The sequence below is a fragment of the Neolamprologus brichardi genome, chromosome 17 (genome assembly GCF_056152115.1).
Source record: "Neolamprologus brichardi isolate AB-2024 chromosome 17, ASM5615211v1, whole genome shotgun sequence".
Classification (NCBI taxonomy): domain Eukaryota; kingdom Metazoa; phylum Chordata; class Actinopteri; order Cichliformes; family Cichlidae; genus Neolamprologus; species Neolamprologus brichardi.
The window spans coordinates 11,757,334-11,773,192 of NC_142120.1; the positions used below are offsets into that span (position 1 = coordinate 11,757,334).

A 15,859-nucleotide genomic window follows, 5' to 3' on the forward strand; every position below is an offset into this window, starting at 1 on the left:
GTTAAGCATAAGGATCACACACATGCTCCTTGTTTGCCCTCTGTATTGTTTGCACTCTGCATTTTATTTAGGATAAAAAGACGTGCAAAAATCTAAGCTAGTCCAAAGTGTTTTGTAAAAGAAGACATGAAATAAATGGGGACACTGGAATGTCGAGAGAGCAAATCCTACTGACTATCACCAGCACATGATCAGGCGTATCAGTGAACTACATCGGCCTCAGCTAATAGGGCAAGCTAATATTGTTCTGATTGAAAGATGTGGGTTAGGAAATGGGTAGAATAATTCAATTGCATATTCACTGGTCCACGTGGACCTCTAATCGTCACTGAATATATCAGTTTTGATAGCACAAAGTCTTCAAAGACCATCGAATAAATACCCATCACATACAGCAATAGAATTTATTAAAAGGCATCATTAAAATGTGGGAAAAAACCCTCAGCTGGTATGAGATTTATAGTTACGTGCAAGAGTTTGGGCAATTTTAGGCAAATAACATATTTTGCATGGAAATAAATAAACAGAACACCTTCAGCAAAGAGATAATAAAAAAAACAGCCTTTCCTTAAAATTGAATGCACTGCGCTGCTTCTTTCTGTTATTTTACTTTTACCTGTGCAAATACTTCAAGCTTCTTAGAAACAAATACATTTCCTTTATTTTCAAACAGACTAGTGACTTAAACTGAACTATCATCTATCCAACTGAATCTGACTTATCCAGGTGTTGCTTTGCATATTTCAGACAGTTTTCTGATGAGGATGTTGATCAGGTGGCTGTAGCTCAGGAGGTAGAGCAGGTCACCTACTGATCGGAAGGTCGGTGGTTCGATCCCTGGCTCCTCCAGTCTGCATGTCAAGTATCCTTGGGCAAGATACTAACCCCAACTTGCTCTCCGATGCGTCCATCGGAGTATGAATGTGTATGAATGTCGTTAGAAAGCACTAAGTGTAGATAAAGTGCTTGTGAGAATGGGTATGATTGGGTGAGTGAGGCATGTTGTATAGAGCGCTTTGAGTACTCCGTGAGAGTAGAAAAGCGCTATATAAGAATCAGTCCATTTACCATTTACCATCATTTTTCCAGACTGTTCCTCATATAGACTGGTTTGGGGAAAAGTGAAAACGCGCAGCACCACTCATGTAGTTAAAGCTCCCTCTGCAGTTACAGGAGAGTTTTCCTTTGCCTTTCTACTCAGCAGCTTTATCAGAAGGTTTTCTCACTCCTTCCCTTCCTGTCTTCACTTCCACAGTTCCCCATAACTAACTCAATTTAGTTCAATTCAATTTTATTTTACTTTTATAGACCCAAATCACAACAGCAGTTGCCTCTAGGTACTTTATATTGTAAGGTAAAAAACCCTACAATAATAGAGAGAAAACCCCAATAAACATATGACCCACTATGAGCAAGCACTTTGGCAACAGTGGAAAGAAAAAACTCCCTTTTAACAGGAAGAAACCTCCAGCAGAACTAGGCTTAGGGAGGGGTGCCATCTGCCGTGATTGGTTGGGGTTAGGGGAGGAAGACATGACAAAGACTTAATGACTTCTCTGACACCTTGTTTTGCTGTTAGCTTTTTATTCCCTTAGACAACTGCAAAAAGAAGGCTCTGCTTGTAGTGTTATCATATCAATTTTTTTTTATAGAGAATCTTTTCACAATTATTAGTTGTGTTTTATTTTAAATTATTTATATACCTTAGACTGTCCATGTCTGCACTTACCTGAATTTGGCATTCACTTGGTCTGCAGCTTTGTGGAAATTCTCTGTGGTGACCTTGTAGAACTGAGAACTCTGCAGAGACAGAGGAGAAAGTCAGTGAGTAGGAGGAATGCATTAAAATGTGATTCTTAGCACTTTATTAAAATAATGGGATAAGGGTAATTAGGCAAAAGGAAACATATGAATCGAGTAATTTTTCTTTACAGATCTGGTCCACACAGCTCTGGCGTCATGTCTCAGACTTCATTAAAACCTAATGGTGATTCATTTTAAGATCACCGTTTGGTTTAGTGTCCACAACATAAATGCTAACTTTGCAATCAGTAACATTTAGTTTCCAGTATACATTCACAGTATTGAAGACTGCAAAGACAAACATTTTTATTTTGAGGTGCGCTTTTCCTGCACACGCAAAATATGGGTGCTTCAGTGTATGCGTGTTTGTGCTTATCCTGACAGTTAAGAGTGCTGTAATAACAGAAAGCAATCCTGTAAGGCCACGGGGTCGCTTGTCAACAATGTACAGACCAGTGGCCGTAATCCCCCGGTGACCCATAGCAAATGAACCCATAGCAGGACCACTCAACCTAAATTACCTCCTCAAACACAGCCATATAACCTAGCTACTAGACCATTTATACAACCCAGGAAGATCTGTCTTGTCAGCCCTCAGTGGCTGCTATGCACATTTATAATCAAATTGTGAGAGGTTGTAAAGTGTGACAGATAGCTTGTGTTGTGCGAGGCTTGATTGAGGGTAATGTCAACCGATATAAATGTCTTTCTGTGAAGGACCCCATGTGAACAAAAATAGTAATACTTGCACGAATACTTTCATTATAAAACTGTCATTCACAAAATGATTACCTTCCACAGATTTGACATTTTTTGCCATTAACTATTGGGTTCATGTTTAGCTGAACAATCTACACACATGCTCTAAGATGCAGCACTGCCATAAAAGTCTCTCAAACTGTAATAACCTATCATCCTTAGCAAATGGCGTGCAAAAATAATCCTTCAGAGGAAAAAAAATCTTATGCGTGCCGCAGATTTGTGCAAAAAGCGTAAGTGAACAGCTAACCAATCACCATTACATTTACCAAACCCTTCAATCATCTTGCATAAACATAAATGTGACAAATTTAAGCCTCTTGGTGCCATCTGCTCTAACTTCATCCCCAAGCAGGGAAGACATTCATCATATTTCAGAAGAGATCAATAGGAATGAACTGTGGTGCTGAAAAGATCAATAGTCATGTGTTGTAGAGCTAAAAGAAGATGAGACATGACAACACTGACAAAAGGTCTGATACCAATTTAAGTTCTCTTCATTTAGATGAACTGTAGTAGATTTAGAGCACTTCCCTTTTCACATTCAGTACAGTTACACACATCAATTAAAAGCACATCACATTTATTTTCTTTTACACTGCAAACTGCTCTGTGCATGCATGCTTTCTCATACTTCTGATTGAGATCAAAATGCAAAACAACATAAACGACCCACACTAGCCGTCCCTCAGGCAGACATTACTTTGTATGTAAAGCACAGTAAAGAGTATGGCCAAATTGCCAAGAGTTAACTTGTAAGCTCATGCTGTATCGGCGCCCTCTTGGCCTTGAATCAAGTGGTTTTCGGTTTAGACAAAGGAACTGTCAAGAGCTACGGAAAAGGATTTAAAACAGAAGCTTATTCACAGATAAAAAGCCTAAAAAGAGATTTTGGGGGCTGCTAAAGAGGCAGAAATAAGACTTCTCCTGGGTGCTGAGACTGAGCCACTGGAAGAGAAAAGAGAGAGACAGAACGAGCCAGATTTGGGGTTCTGTCTAGAATACTAAGTATAAGGTAATAATACCTGCCTAAATGGCAGAGCTGGCTCTAATCAGCACACTAATCCACCTGAGAGTACAAAAGGCCATGTGTGTCAATGATTGCAGGAACACTTTCAAAACATGTACACACACAAACAATGTGAGCGCTCTCTTGCGCACACCTACACAAACAAGATACTAACACACACCATGGGAACATGTGGACGCACTGCCTTAAGTGTCTAAATGTACCCTGGCAGCTAGTAAACACTGACAGACATATCCAAAAAAAGAAGAAAAGAAAAAAGAACCTCAGTCAACCACTCACAACCAGGTAGAGAGGAGTGTAATTTGTGTGATTACTGAGTGGTCTCAAACTATGATGTCCTGCTGTTGTCCCAACTGATTCAGAGAATAGCCCTGACCTTTCATTAGCCCACAAAAGTGAGGCCCTGCTCAGTTTGGATGAAAACATTCCTCCCTTGATCAACATTTTAGGAGCTGCAAAGCACAATCTTTCTTTTTTAAATTGCCGTCTGCTGTTTAGCATGCTTCGTCACTGGCTCACCAGAATAGCTACACAGGCCTGACGCAGTGCATCGCCTCGCCATGAAATCAAATATCTAAAACCTCTTGAATAAAATAGTGTTTGTTTGTTTTCATCCCATTTACTCTATTTGCGTTCCAAAAGGTTTTTAGCTCATCTGGAGCAAAACAAAATGCTGGTGGGGGGGATGTCGAAGACAAATTAAGTCATTACTGCTAATGCACTGCAACAATATGGAGAAGATAGAAGCGGCACCCCCAACACAGGCTCTAGGTCAATTTAGAGAAAAGGCTTCCAGTTCTTAATGAATAAAACAAATAACTCCTTGTACTGATGGCTTCTTTCTCTTATCTGTTGCTGAGCAGGAGGGACAAAATGGGAAGAAACCCCACCACCCCGCTAACATTATGATTCTGCAGAGCTAAAGAAATTTAGACTTCTGCTGTGTGACTCATAAGTAGAGCAAGCGGGCTGGTAAATGATTTTTATTTTATTTTATTTTTTACACAGAAATGACTAAGCATTTTACTATTATCTTTCAAGGGCTACAGCAATATACTAGGATATGGATGCACAGATAAACACAAATGTTCATCTTTGTTATAAACACAATAAACTCTTAACTTCTATGTTTGGTAAGAGGTAACAAAATCTACAACATATCCACTAAACTGGGCAGCGCAATTAAAACAGCAGGAATGTGTGCATATCCAGTGGGTTTTTTTTTCATCTACATGCAAAACCCAGAGGTAAGAGAGGGACTGGAGGAAAACAGCACATAAAGTACAATTTTGTTTTTTTGTCAGAGGCCTTTGCCACAGCAGAATCAATCTGTTTTTGGGAGGCCTGCATATTTGTTTGCGCTCCCAGTGGTGATGTGCGGATTGGTCCTGAAATATCGATTCCTCCGATACCAATCATTTATGTTCTAGAATCTCACATTACAATATCGATGTTTTAGTAATTTAGAGTAAATTTGTAGTTTATCATTAACAGGAACACAGTGGAAAGAAACTATAACATTCGGATTGTGTACATTCAAAGGAACTACTTCCTCTTCCGCCTTTCATAGTCATGTGCGAAATACGGCTGTATAAATGTCTCGCAGCCGCTGGCGTGCGCACTCACAACAATGGCTGAGCGTAATTGTGCGGACGTATTTTACCTCCACAAACAGCTGAGACGTGGTTTGCGATACATGTGGCAAAAAAAGTGCTCCAAGAGTGAGGCATTCAAAAGGGCTGTTGGGGGTAATACATTTTACAGGGTTTATTTATCGGATAAAATACGTTAAATGTCACCGTTATTATTGGCCGGCCCAGAAACAGCGGGGGTGTCCAAATTCAGAGGCTGCTTCCACCTGAGGACCCGGCCTTCACGGTCTAAAGAAAGCCGGGTAGTACGTCTTGAGCTCCCTCGGTGGAGTGAAACTCTGCCGTCTGCTCCTTGCTATCTAAAATATAACCGGGCACTGACGTAAACACTCGACCATCTCACACTTCTGTTTAATCATTTTCTGTTTGACGTTTATTCAGCTGTGTGAAAACCCCTGAGGAACCTTCCCGAGGAATTAATAAAGTTAAATTTAATTTAATCTAATCTAATAACTTTAATCTCAGCCAAACCGATTTACTCACGAACAAATAAAACACAAAAAAAACCAAACAATAACATTTTTAAGTTATCAAAGTGACTTATATATCATGTTTAACCCGAGTAGTGAAAGACCGCGGGGGTTTGAAAACGATCAGTCGGTAGACTCAGATATTTGAAGTTTACACAGCTACATTCTCACCTGAAAATATGTTTTAAAAAAATTTGTGACCCAGAAAGAGAAATAAGAGTAATATTAAAACTGCCGCCATTGTTGAAAACTGGAATTGGCTGTGTGGACCAGATTATATGTATTCTGCCATACATATAATCTGACTTTTTTTGTAATAAGAATATTTGTTTTTGACTGAGTTCCATATTTCTTGAATCTGCTGGTTACAGGTTGAAAACTCAAAGAGTTAGCTTTCCTGTTTCAGCTAAATGTTAGCCTTTGTCCTAAGCTAACCCTTTACGAAAGTTCACATAAAAGTGTTTTAACTTTAAAACTCAACTTTCAAAATACTTTCACTTTGGGGAAAAAAATACTCAAACTATTTATTAAGTTCCTGTCAGCTATTTAAAAGGTTTTAATTCTTTAAATTAGTTATGCTGCAAAAGACTACAGGCTAGCTCCAAGCTAGTGTCTCTTATGACTAAACAAAATGCATCTAGAGAGTTAACTTTTCATTTTAACACCCAATTAGGACAGAAAAATAGAAAAGTCTCCAATTAAAAAGTTAAAATAAATGAATAAAACAAAACAAATCAATAAAACTGCAAAATAGAAGCTAAAATTTCAAAGCTTGTACCCATAAATTATTTTATCCTGTGAAAAGCAACAGATGGATGGCTCTATTTTTGTTTTTTTTTTCTCCATAAAAAGGATGCACCACTTTGTTATTGTAAATTCTTATCTATTCATTCATTCTTTGAAGAAACTTCTGGTAAAATTCCTAAGACTCCTGTCACGCAGCTGAAGGAGCAAATGGTGATAAACAACACTGAAATGCACCGTCATGCCTCCAGATCACTCCATTTTCAGTTTTATAACAGAGCCACAGATGGCTTCATAGTGAAGAAGAGGGAGGGCGGAAACACCCAAAATTTAAAACATTTTTTTACTACAAAACTATAATAATAACAAAAACACTGCCTTTATTTTAATATTTCTATTGCTGACAATCAGCAGGAAAAAAGTAGTTTTTGCTGCAGCCTGCAGAAAGAGTACAAAGAAAGAGCAGGAAATGACAGGCAGAGGGAGAGAAGAAGCTAGCAAGTCAGAGGCAGAGACACAGATATAGAGATAGAAGCCATTACATTTTTTTAATGCTCTTTCTCCTGTATTTCTTCCTTTCACAGTGCGGTAGAACTTTGCTATGAGATGGCAATTGCTGCTGTGATTGTCCTCCATGGGAGAGTAGAAAAATCCAATTTCATTGATATACAAGGCGAAAAAAGAAAAGAAAAAAGAAGAGAACAAAAAAAAATCTTTTCGGAAAAAGATGAAATTGAAGCATGGAGGGGAAAAAAGCACCACTCAAAGGGAAAAAAAGACTTAAAAATGAAAGATATAGAGACAGATGTGATCGGGGGGGAGAGGGGGGGGGCAACAAGATATGGTAGGGATAAAAGAGAAAAAGAAACATTGGCAAGTTGATTGTTAAATATGAGATTGTTTTACAGCGAGGCAGGTATTGAGTGAAAATGTAATAAATATATAGATATTGTTTTCAGGGGCTATTTGGTAGCTCTGGCCCCAATGAGCGGTAGCATCGGAGGCAGCAGGCTGAGCTGTCTGGGAGCCTGGTGATGGCCTGTCACTGGAAGCCTCTCTGATGAATGGCTATGTTAGATTGGAACAGACATGTAATATATATCAGACTTATATTCTCTCTCTCGGTTCCTGTGCCTCTTTCTCCTGGTGTTCGAGATTCTGGGGGAATCCAGAGGTAAGCAAGGAATTGAGAGGAGACAGAAGGGGGCGTGAAAAATGTGATGGAAGATAATGGTGAGCAAGCAATATATTCCAAGTGAAAACTAATTTTTATGCACTCTCGGTAGAAAAGTGGTTAAAAAAAGCTACGGTGTTTGCAGATTGAAAACTCCAAACTTTGCATACACAGCCTTTCTGAATGTCCATACTTGTGGTAGAAGATTCAAAGCACAGCGGACATTTACCTTTTTATACACAAATTACACAATTTTTCTCATCTCACAGTTATCGCATTCACAAGGTTTTCCGAAAACTTGACCTCTGACTTTGAAGTCAAGGTCACTGGGATTCAAACTCATCCGAGATTTTTAGTAGAAACACCTTCGGTATCAATCACATGCGCAGACTCGCTTGTCTACGCCACCAGGTGGGGTGACGTCAATACCCCTTCAGCCTTTTACGGATGAGGTGTAATAAATAATAATCAAGAAAAATATATTATCCACATTGTTACATATTTTTAAATAGTGTTTCTTCTTTCACATAAAATGTTGATTAACAATATTTTTCACCATGAATAGTTAAATTTCTTGAACTTTCTCTATAAATCTATACAAAACTTGGTCAAAAACCATTAAAATTGTTAGAAATGAAAAAGAGTGATAATTCTATCTCCTAACGCAATAGTAAACTGTTTTCTTTAAACATATTTTTCAATTTTGATTGTATGCATGTTCTGTTGTTTTAAGTAAATATAGAAAAATGGCAATGAACTTAAAGCCCATGGTAGTAATTTTAAATATGTTATTTTATCCTACCAACAACCTCCAATTCAAAGATCAATCTTTAATAATTTATAATGATAAAAGCAGAAAATTCCCAAATGTAACCAGTTGAAACTTGGGAATTTAACTGCAAATCTAGCCTTTGTCTAGCAATACTGACTCTAGTGTTCCCTGCCTACAACACATCCTTGTTGCTCTGTGTATGGCACAAGAAAAACTCAAACCAATTATATATAATAAACGGCAACAATATGAACTATTTATGAATACAATGCTTTGGTTGTTTAGAAGTTTTACTCTTAATTGAATTAAATATCTCTTTGCTTGTTTCTAAGCTAAATATTCCTGGTTGCTATTTCTTTGTGACACTGTTCTGTTTCTTTCCTCAAATTTACTCTTTGTACTGTGCATACATATTATAAGCCTTCATCTGGAGTGGACACTATTAAGCAAGCACAAAATACAATGAGTGCACAGGAAAAGAACATGCCAAAAGTGATTTTGGCTCATACTGGTTGAAGAGCACAGGGAATGAAGGGCGGCTAGATTCAGTGCCAAATGGGGCACTGAGGCCAGAACAAGAAGAAAAAAAAGAGCATTGTTAACACAGTCCAAACAAACTACAACCCCTATGGAGCTCCAAGCCGCTTGATACACAGTAAGACAACATGTGATATGCCAACCAGTTACACAAAGGAGTACAAGATCACACAACCAGACACAAAATACACACATAATATCTACTTATGTTGTAAATTGCCTCCATATGCAATAAGGGAAAATCATTTTTTAAATTTTGTAAATATATCACTTTCTTAGTTTTCATTGACCCTTCCTGCTATCCAGGTTTCCCATTTCTCCCACTTCCATTTTTATGCTCCACTCACAGCTTGTAATGGTCGTTTTACCTTTATCATACTTGTCTTTTAACATTTAGAGGAAATACTCATTATTATACACTAATTAAGATTCTTAAGAAAACTAAGAATCACTTTCATTTCAGTTTTTCTCTTTCTGGCTTCCATGCATTATGTGTTTCCTTAGTGTCTTTCCACTCTGTCTTCTGCCTCCTTTTGATTCCTCTGTTTCTCTTGGGGCTGCAAAAGTCATTTGTTGACACGTTGATCTAAGAAATATTGACCAGAGGCCAACATGGTTGATGGATGACCAGTGTCGAGAGTTGATAACAGCTGTGTTAGTTGGGACGCATCACTTCTTACACCTGAACTCACATTTGCCCCCTTTCTATATGATGCACTACTGTCTCCCTGTGCATTGATACAATAATGCACAAGGAGCTAAATAGCGTTCAGAATTATATAACTAACATTGTAATCTTACTGGTTTCTTGACAACTGATCAATAAATTTACAAACTGCATAAACATTAGCAACCTTTCTTCAATCATAATGCATCATAGCAATGAATTATAACAACTGCTCTGCTGTCTGCAAAGACATTTGTGCCCTTTAACCATCTCATGTTATATTTCTTGAATTCATGCCTGGCTTTAAGAACAGCATCACCTTAGCGCCTTCACAGTTGTGTAAAATTTCCATTTGGCTTCCACCGTAGAGGCCATTTGACTTTTTAACCCTTCAAAGGGGAGAAAACTCCTTCCCAGCATGAAGGTGTCAATTTAAGCACACTAAATAGGGCATTATACCCTTCTTGAGATATACTTATGATTTGAGAGCCACATGAAGGTATTCTTTTTAGCACACTTTAACAGGGCATTTGACCCTGGTCCCCCGCCTTGCAGGCATCTCTCACTGGGACCAGCATGGAGCTGCCATTTGAAGTGCGCCAAGCACGGCAGCAGACCCATGTCCCGATCCATAGGACACTAGTTTACAAAGAACATCAGGGTAGTGTCATTTTCGAGAAACGGGAGGACACATGCCGGGATGAGTTAGATTTAACCCTTTATCTGTTTGGCCCAGGCACGGAGGTTGAAATTTAAAGTGACAGCCAAAAAGGGGCAGCAAGACAATTACAGCAAGGCAGCCAACTAGAGAGCGAAGGACAGCAATACACACCACACTGGGGAACGCATGCAGAGTTTAAGTTCAAGGATGATGACAAAAACAGTGGGGCAGTGGGATGAAGAGGAAAAATAAATGTGACCGCTTTGGCTGAGCCCAGTAGGGACCAGGCCCACTGTGTATAATGGTCGAATTGAGAGTTCGAACATGTGTGCCCTTATTTGTGCGTACACTGGGTATGTGTGCTTCTGTATGCACTGCAGTGTGCTAGTGACTGACTGGTTTGCTCAATGATGTATGTAAACTTTTACCCAGGAGAAACTATTGCAGCACATTATGGTGCAGGTTCTTGAAAACAGCAATAACACCAGCTCACCTGGTGAGCATGCAATGCAATATTTCATTAAGACTTTGCTTTGTGTTGTGAAATAGAAAGTTGTATTTTCTGTTAGCTTTCATGCTAATCTATTATCCATTACTATCTATTACTCTACTATCCACCTCCTTATTTTTTACTTTATTCACATTCTTAGAGTTATGTGAATGTTCTTGAGTTTTGGATTTAATTACCATTTTCAAAAGAAAAATTGCCCCGTCATATTGTAAACTTTTTTAAATTTAAACTTAGGAAACCTTGACAGAAAAACAAGCTGGATAAATAAGTGTGTTTCTCCAATTTCAACTGAAAATTTAGCTTAGGGAAAGGTTGTAAAAGTCAAACTCATTAAAAGTGATACTTTAAAAATAAATAATTACCATAAGATCAATCGTACATCTAGTTTTGTGAGCGATCGTACATTTTTTAAGTTGGTGTAAACTGCAAATTACTTCTTACCCTCTCCTCCAGCCGGGCCACTTGCTCTCTGTAAAAAGCATCCTGCTTCTTTAGATCTGCTTCCTTGGCCTCCACCTGCTTGGCCTAAAGAGAAGGACAAAAATTAGGTGCTGAGCATGGCCAGTTCAAAAAAAGCATAACACACATGAGACAAGCAAGCATAAATACACATTAAAAGCACCCATAATGAGAGTTTAGTGTTTATAGTGTGAATATAAAGGCAACACAAACTCTTGTTTTTGTTGTACATATAATCCAAGAGATATCTCATTATAAGATTAAGAGATGCATTTCTACATGATAAATGTGTAAAATAACAGAAACTGTTCTGATAGATCACCGCCTAGACCAGGGGTCAGCAACCTTTAAGACCCAAAGAGCCATTTGGACCCGGTTTCCACGCAAAAGAAAACACTGGGAGCCGCAAATACTTTTTGACATCTAAAATGAAGGTAACACTGTATATATTGTTTTTTACCTTTATGCTTTGTGTGAACAACTAAGGTGTGTTGCTTATGAAATCCATGAAGTGCTACAGATAAAATAGCATTTTATTTATGTAAAAACACATTTTGAACTCTTAAAGAAATATAACAAAAGGAAAGACACCCAGCTGAACTAAAATGATCCATGTAGCAAACAAAAACTGTTGTGAGCCGCCACCCTTATATCGCCTTTGGGCTTTTGGAGCCTTGACCTGACTTTTAAAAAATAATTGGAAAAAAAGCACTATGCTGCTAAAAGATGAAAAATAGATATTTGCAAAATTCTGCCTAAATATGTATTTTACCTGGTTAATGTGTATGGCGGGCCGTGGTCTGCAGCGCCGCTACAGGGGAGGTGGACGCACCTGAGCCGCACCCGCAATCACGCCTCGCCGCCTTAATGTCTGTGCTATCTATGCTGTTGTGTTGGTGTGTGTCGGGCTGTGAGCTGCAAAGCTACAGCCGGCTGTATGCGTACAGCAACCGTGTGTTGGGACTTCTGCTCCTGAACCTCCGCGCACAGCGTCTGCAAATCGGGGCTGTACAAAGTCACTTTCACTTTACGCAGGACCGTAAGCTGTCATCTGTGAGGCGTGAGCGGTGCTTGTTTTTAACATAGTTCACAGTGGAGAATAGCTGCTGACATAATGTGGATCCGAAGATCCATAATTGGCCTACCTGGGGTTGAAAGTCTTGATAAATGCACGGCGTTTCGGCGGGTACACCGGCTTCCGCGAGTGTGATGCTTATTTTGAGCGATGAAAAAATAATAGAATATAATTTTATTTTTATATTTCAATATCACAATATTCTTCCAATTTAGAACTACAAGTTAATAAAAGAACTAACATAAATAAAATACACTTCAGCTAAATACTTTTCCCAAACCACGTGCAGCCACACTATAAGGACTAAAGAGCCGCAGGTTGCCAACCCCTGGCCTAGACTGGATTTATAAAACATAGTTTTTGTTAATTGATGAAAACTTTCCTTTTTCTAAAAACCTAATTTTCCATAGCAGAAAAAGGGGGAAAGGGGACTTTTCTGCCATTTAATTGTTTATCTATTACTTAACTAGTTTGGTGTAGTATGAATGACTGTTGAGGAGGTCTTTAGGAGGAAAAGCTGTAAAACCTTAAAAAGAAATGCAATTAGAAGTCCAAAACTTTATCCCCGCCTTCATACTTCCAAAGCCATTTAGTTAGTCAGAATGGAGTCACCGCCAGGCTGATTCTAGCCCTCGGGCCTTATGTTTGACACCCCTGCTCTACACATTTTGTGCACTGTACTCACAAACATAGATGATTAAAAAATTGTAAATGGATTCAAGACCAATTACAGTTGAGTGCATCCTACTTACCATAATAATTACTGCAAACTGGACACAGAAATATGTGGAAATTTAAAGTAAAAAACAAAACAAAAACTAAAATCCCTGCAGTGACATTACTTGAGTTCACTATAAAACTTTTCAAAATTGTTCCAACAGATCAACTTCATCCTATGATAAAATACTTCTATCCTGATAGGAGCAGTCACTTCCTGGTGAGTCAAATGCATTGGCTTCACAGTCATCAGATCTCAACACAACTGAATACCCATGGGAGATTTTGACTGGCTTGATTGGTTTGTTTGACAGTACATTTCACCACCTTATTCAAAATACCAAATCTAAGACCGTTTTTTGGAAGAATAGTGTTTCATTATTCCAGTAGAACTTCAAAGACATGTAACCTGTCAGAAGGACAACCATTTCATCTACTATATTATGGTTGAGTGGCTACATGAAAGCCATTTTTGAGTAAAATACTCCCTACTTTGAGTTTGGAAAAAGAGTTAACTGAAAAAACTTCTTAGAGCATAAGGAAAAGGATTCTGTGGTTTGATGAGACAAAAGGTCTCTTTGGTCAGAAACGGGAAACAACATGAGCCTGCCAACTTACTACCACCTTTTCAGTGAAGCATGGAGGTGGAAGCACCTCGCTATCCGGTCATTAAAAAAAAGTTAGCTTGTTTATATTATGCTAACATAGCTGTGTCGCTAGCGGTCACGTAGCACATCATTATATACCAGCTAGCCAAACTTCAGTAACCCTACAAACGTCACTGCTGTTTAGTTTTCTGTCTTCATTTATGTTGGAAGTGATAACAGAGCTGTACGTTTTAATTTGTTTCCAAAACCCCGCAGTCAGGACATGCTATATTGTATTTAGATAGAAGCTAGCGAGCTAACTTCCTGCTAACTTCTAACTCCATTAAATGTCATAAATTCCGTTTTCATGGATGCCTGGATGTTAAACTCAATTGTTACACCTGGTAGAGCAAAACGCTGATCATTTTATTAAAGATGAAAGACTTTAGACAGTTTTTCAACTCTCAGTAATGCCATAGTGATCGTTTGATATATGGACCTCCAGCGGAGTTTAGGCCCAGACACAGCTAGTGACGTCAGACTTAACAACCGGACTGGCAAAATACTTAATTTAAATCCTAGTGAATATTTTCAGAGAAACCAGAAGATAGCAATTCACAGACATGTAATACACAACCTGGCAGAATTAAGAGGAACTCCCAAGAAGTGTTAATGAATTACACAACTAAATTTGTTGGCCAAATTCAGGCGTGCAAAGCCTGCAGACACTGAACCAAGAATAATCTCAGTCATTTTTACAAAGGACCTAATAAAATGCACTAAACTAATGCCTGGATACTTTTGTGAGAGATTTCATGTTTTGCATAGATTTGCAAAGAACATCTAAAAACATATTTTCCCTTTGTTATTATCAGTGTTGAATATGGATTCATCTGATTTCGTTACGTGTGCACCAATAGAGGTAATGGTGATTTGTACATATATGCTTAATGTCTAAAAGAAACACACCTGTGTGCACATATGAATACGACTTATAATGCCTTGCCAGGCACTGTAGGTGTTTCTTTGTCCTCTTGTGTTAAGTCTCTGGCTAAAATACTATCACACCAAGAAGATAAAATCAGTTTTCACTGCAAACAGGCATCACGATCTGGCATATATATTTACAAAGCCGACCTATCTTCACTGTCCTCCTTTCTACTGTGACCTTCATTAAACAGTTGGCTCAAGTTCTATGTTATATATAGAAAAAGATAAGACCTGATATATCTGTTTTTTGAGAGAGGAAAAAAAGAATGTGAACCGGTGACTCAAGCAAAATGATAAATACTGATGGCGATACGTGATTAACCATAAAAGAAAGTACAACACAACTATCTGGACCACCTATTTTGATTAATGGAATTACTTATCATCATTAACTTGCCAAAACTGATAGATATGTTAACAGCCAAGGCTATAAACTGTGATGAATTAAAATTAATAGACCAGTTCCAAGTGGATGTTATATCTAGTAAATAAGATACCATTTTTAAGATGTATAACATGCTTTTAGAACAAATAACTTCGCTAGGAAGTAGTCATTTTTTTTATTTTTTTTTGGGAGTAAGAGATCTGCATCAATAATTGTTGGTGGAAAGACAAATCAAACATGTCGTATAAGCTACACAAGAAAATAAATTCTCCACATGATCATGTGAGAGAGAAGTGTCACTTTAGGGTGAGGGTAAAGACTTCTAGACTTACCTTCCTTCCAATCTCCTGAATAAAAGAAGCATTGAAAAGAAACAAGAGAAAGAAAAGGTGAAAGACTGAGCAAAAAAAACATACTGATTCATTCATGAACTTCTTCAAAGTGACATTTGGGGAGTTTTAGTATTCAGAGACTAGGAGTGACTGGCTGCCACACTGTTCTGCCTGAATACTCACACTCTGTCCTCTCAATCTTCTTCCTCACTAGCATAGACACAGACTTGTGCATACATAGAGTCATGTGAAAAAGAAAGATTTCACAGGACTTTATGCAGCTTCCATAGAAATGATGAAGGTAAGTAGCAGCCAGGTGCTGCTAATCAAACGCACTGATGATTAATTGATCATCAGTAAGTGTAAGCACCTGTATAAAAGCACAAGTTTTGAGGTTGTTTTCCAGTTTGTTGGCCTCGACCATTCAGGTGTGTTTTAACATAATGCCAAGAAGAAAAGACTTCAGCAATGACCTGAGGGAAGCAATTTCTGCTGCCCATCATTTTGGGAAGAGTTCTAAGGCCAAATAATCTG

The 15,859-nt window shown here is 38.3% G+C and overlaps 1 protein-coding gene across 2 annotated transcripts in view; it reads right to left on the bottom strand.

Annotated features, from left to right (window-relative positions):
• chchd3a (coiled-coil-helix-coiled-coil-helix domain containing 3a) overlaps positions 1 to 15,859 on the bottom strand; it is an 81,816-nt gene that overhangs the window by 22,372 nt on the left and 43,585 nt on the right. Inside the window, exons 5-7 of one of the 2 annotated variants that reach the window (XM_087830804.1) lie at positions 15,326 to 15,340; positions 11,222 to 11,305; positions 1,730 to 1,800 (exon numbers count right to left, since the gene is read on the bottom strand). In XM_087830804.1, the coding sequence (XP_087686930.1) occupies positions 1,730 to 1,800; positions 11,222 to 11,305; positions 15,326 to 15,340 (170 nt within the window). The remainder of the gene's footprint in view (positions 1 to 1,729; positions 1,801 to 11,221; positions 11,306 to 15,325; positions 15,341 to 15,859) is intronic. The other variant, XM_035908101.2, reaches the window with a different exon arrangement.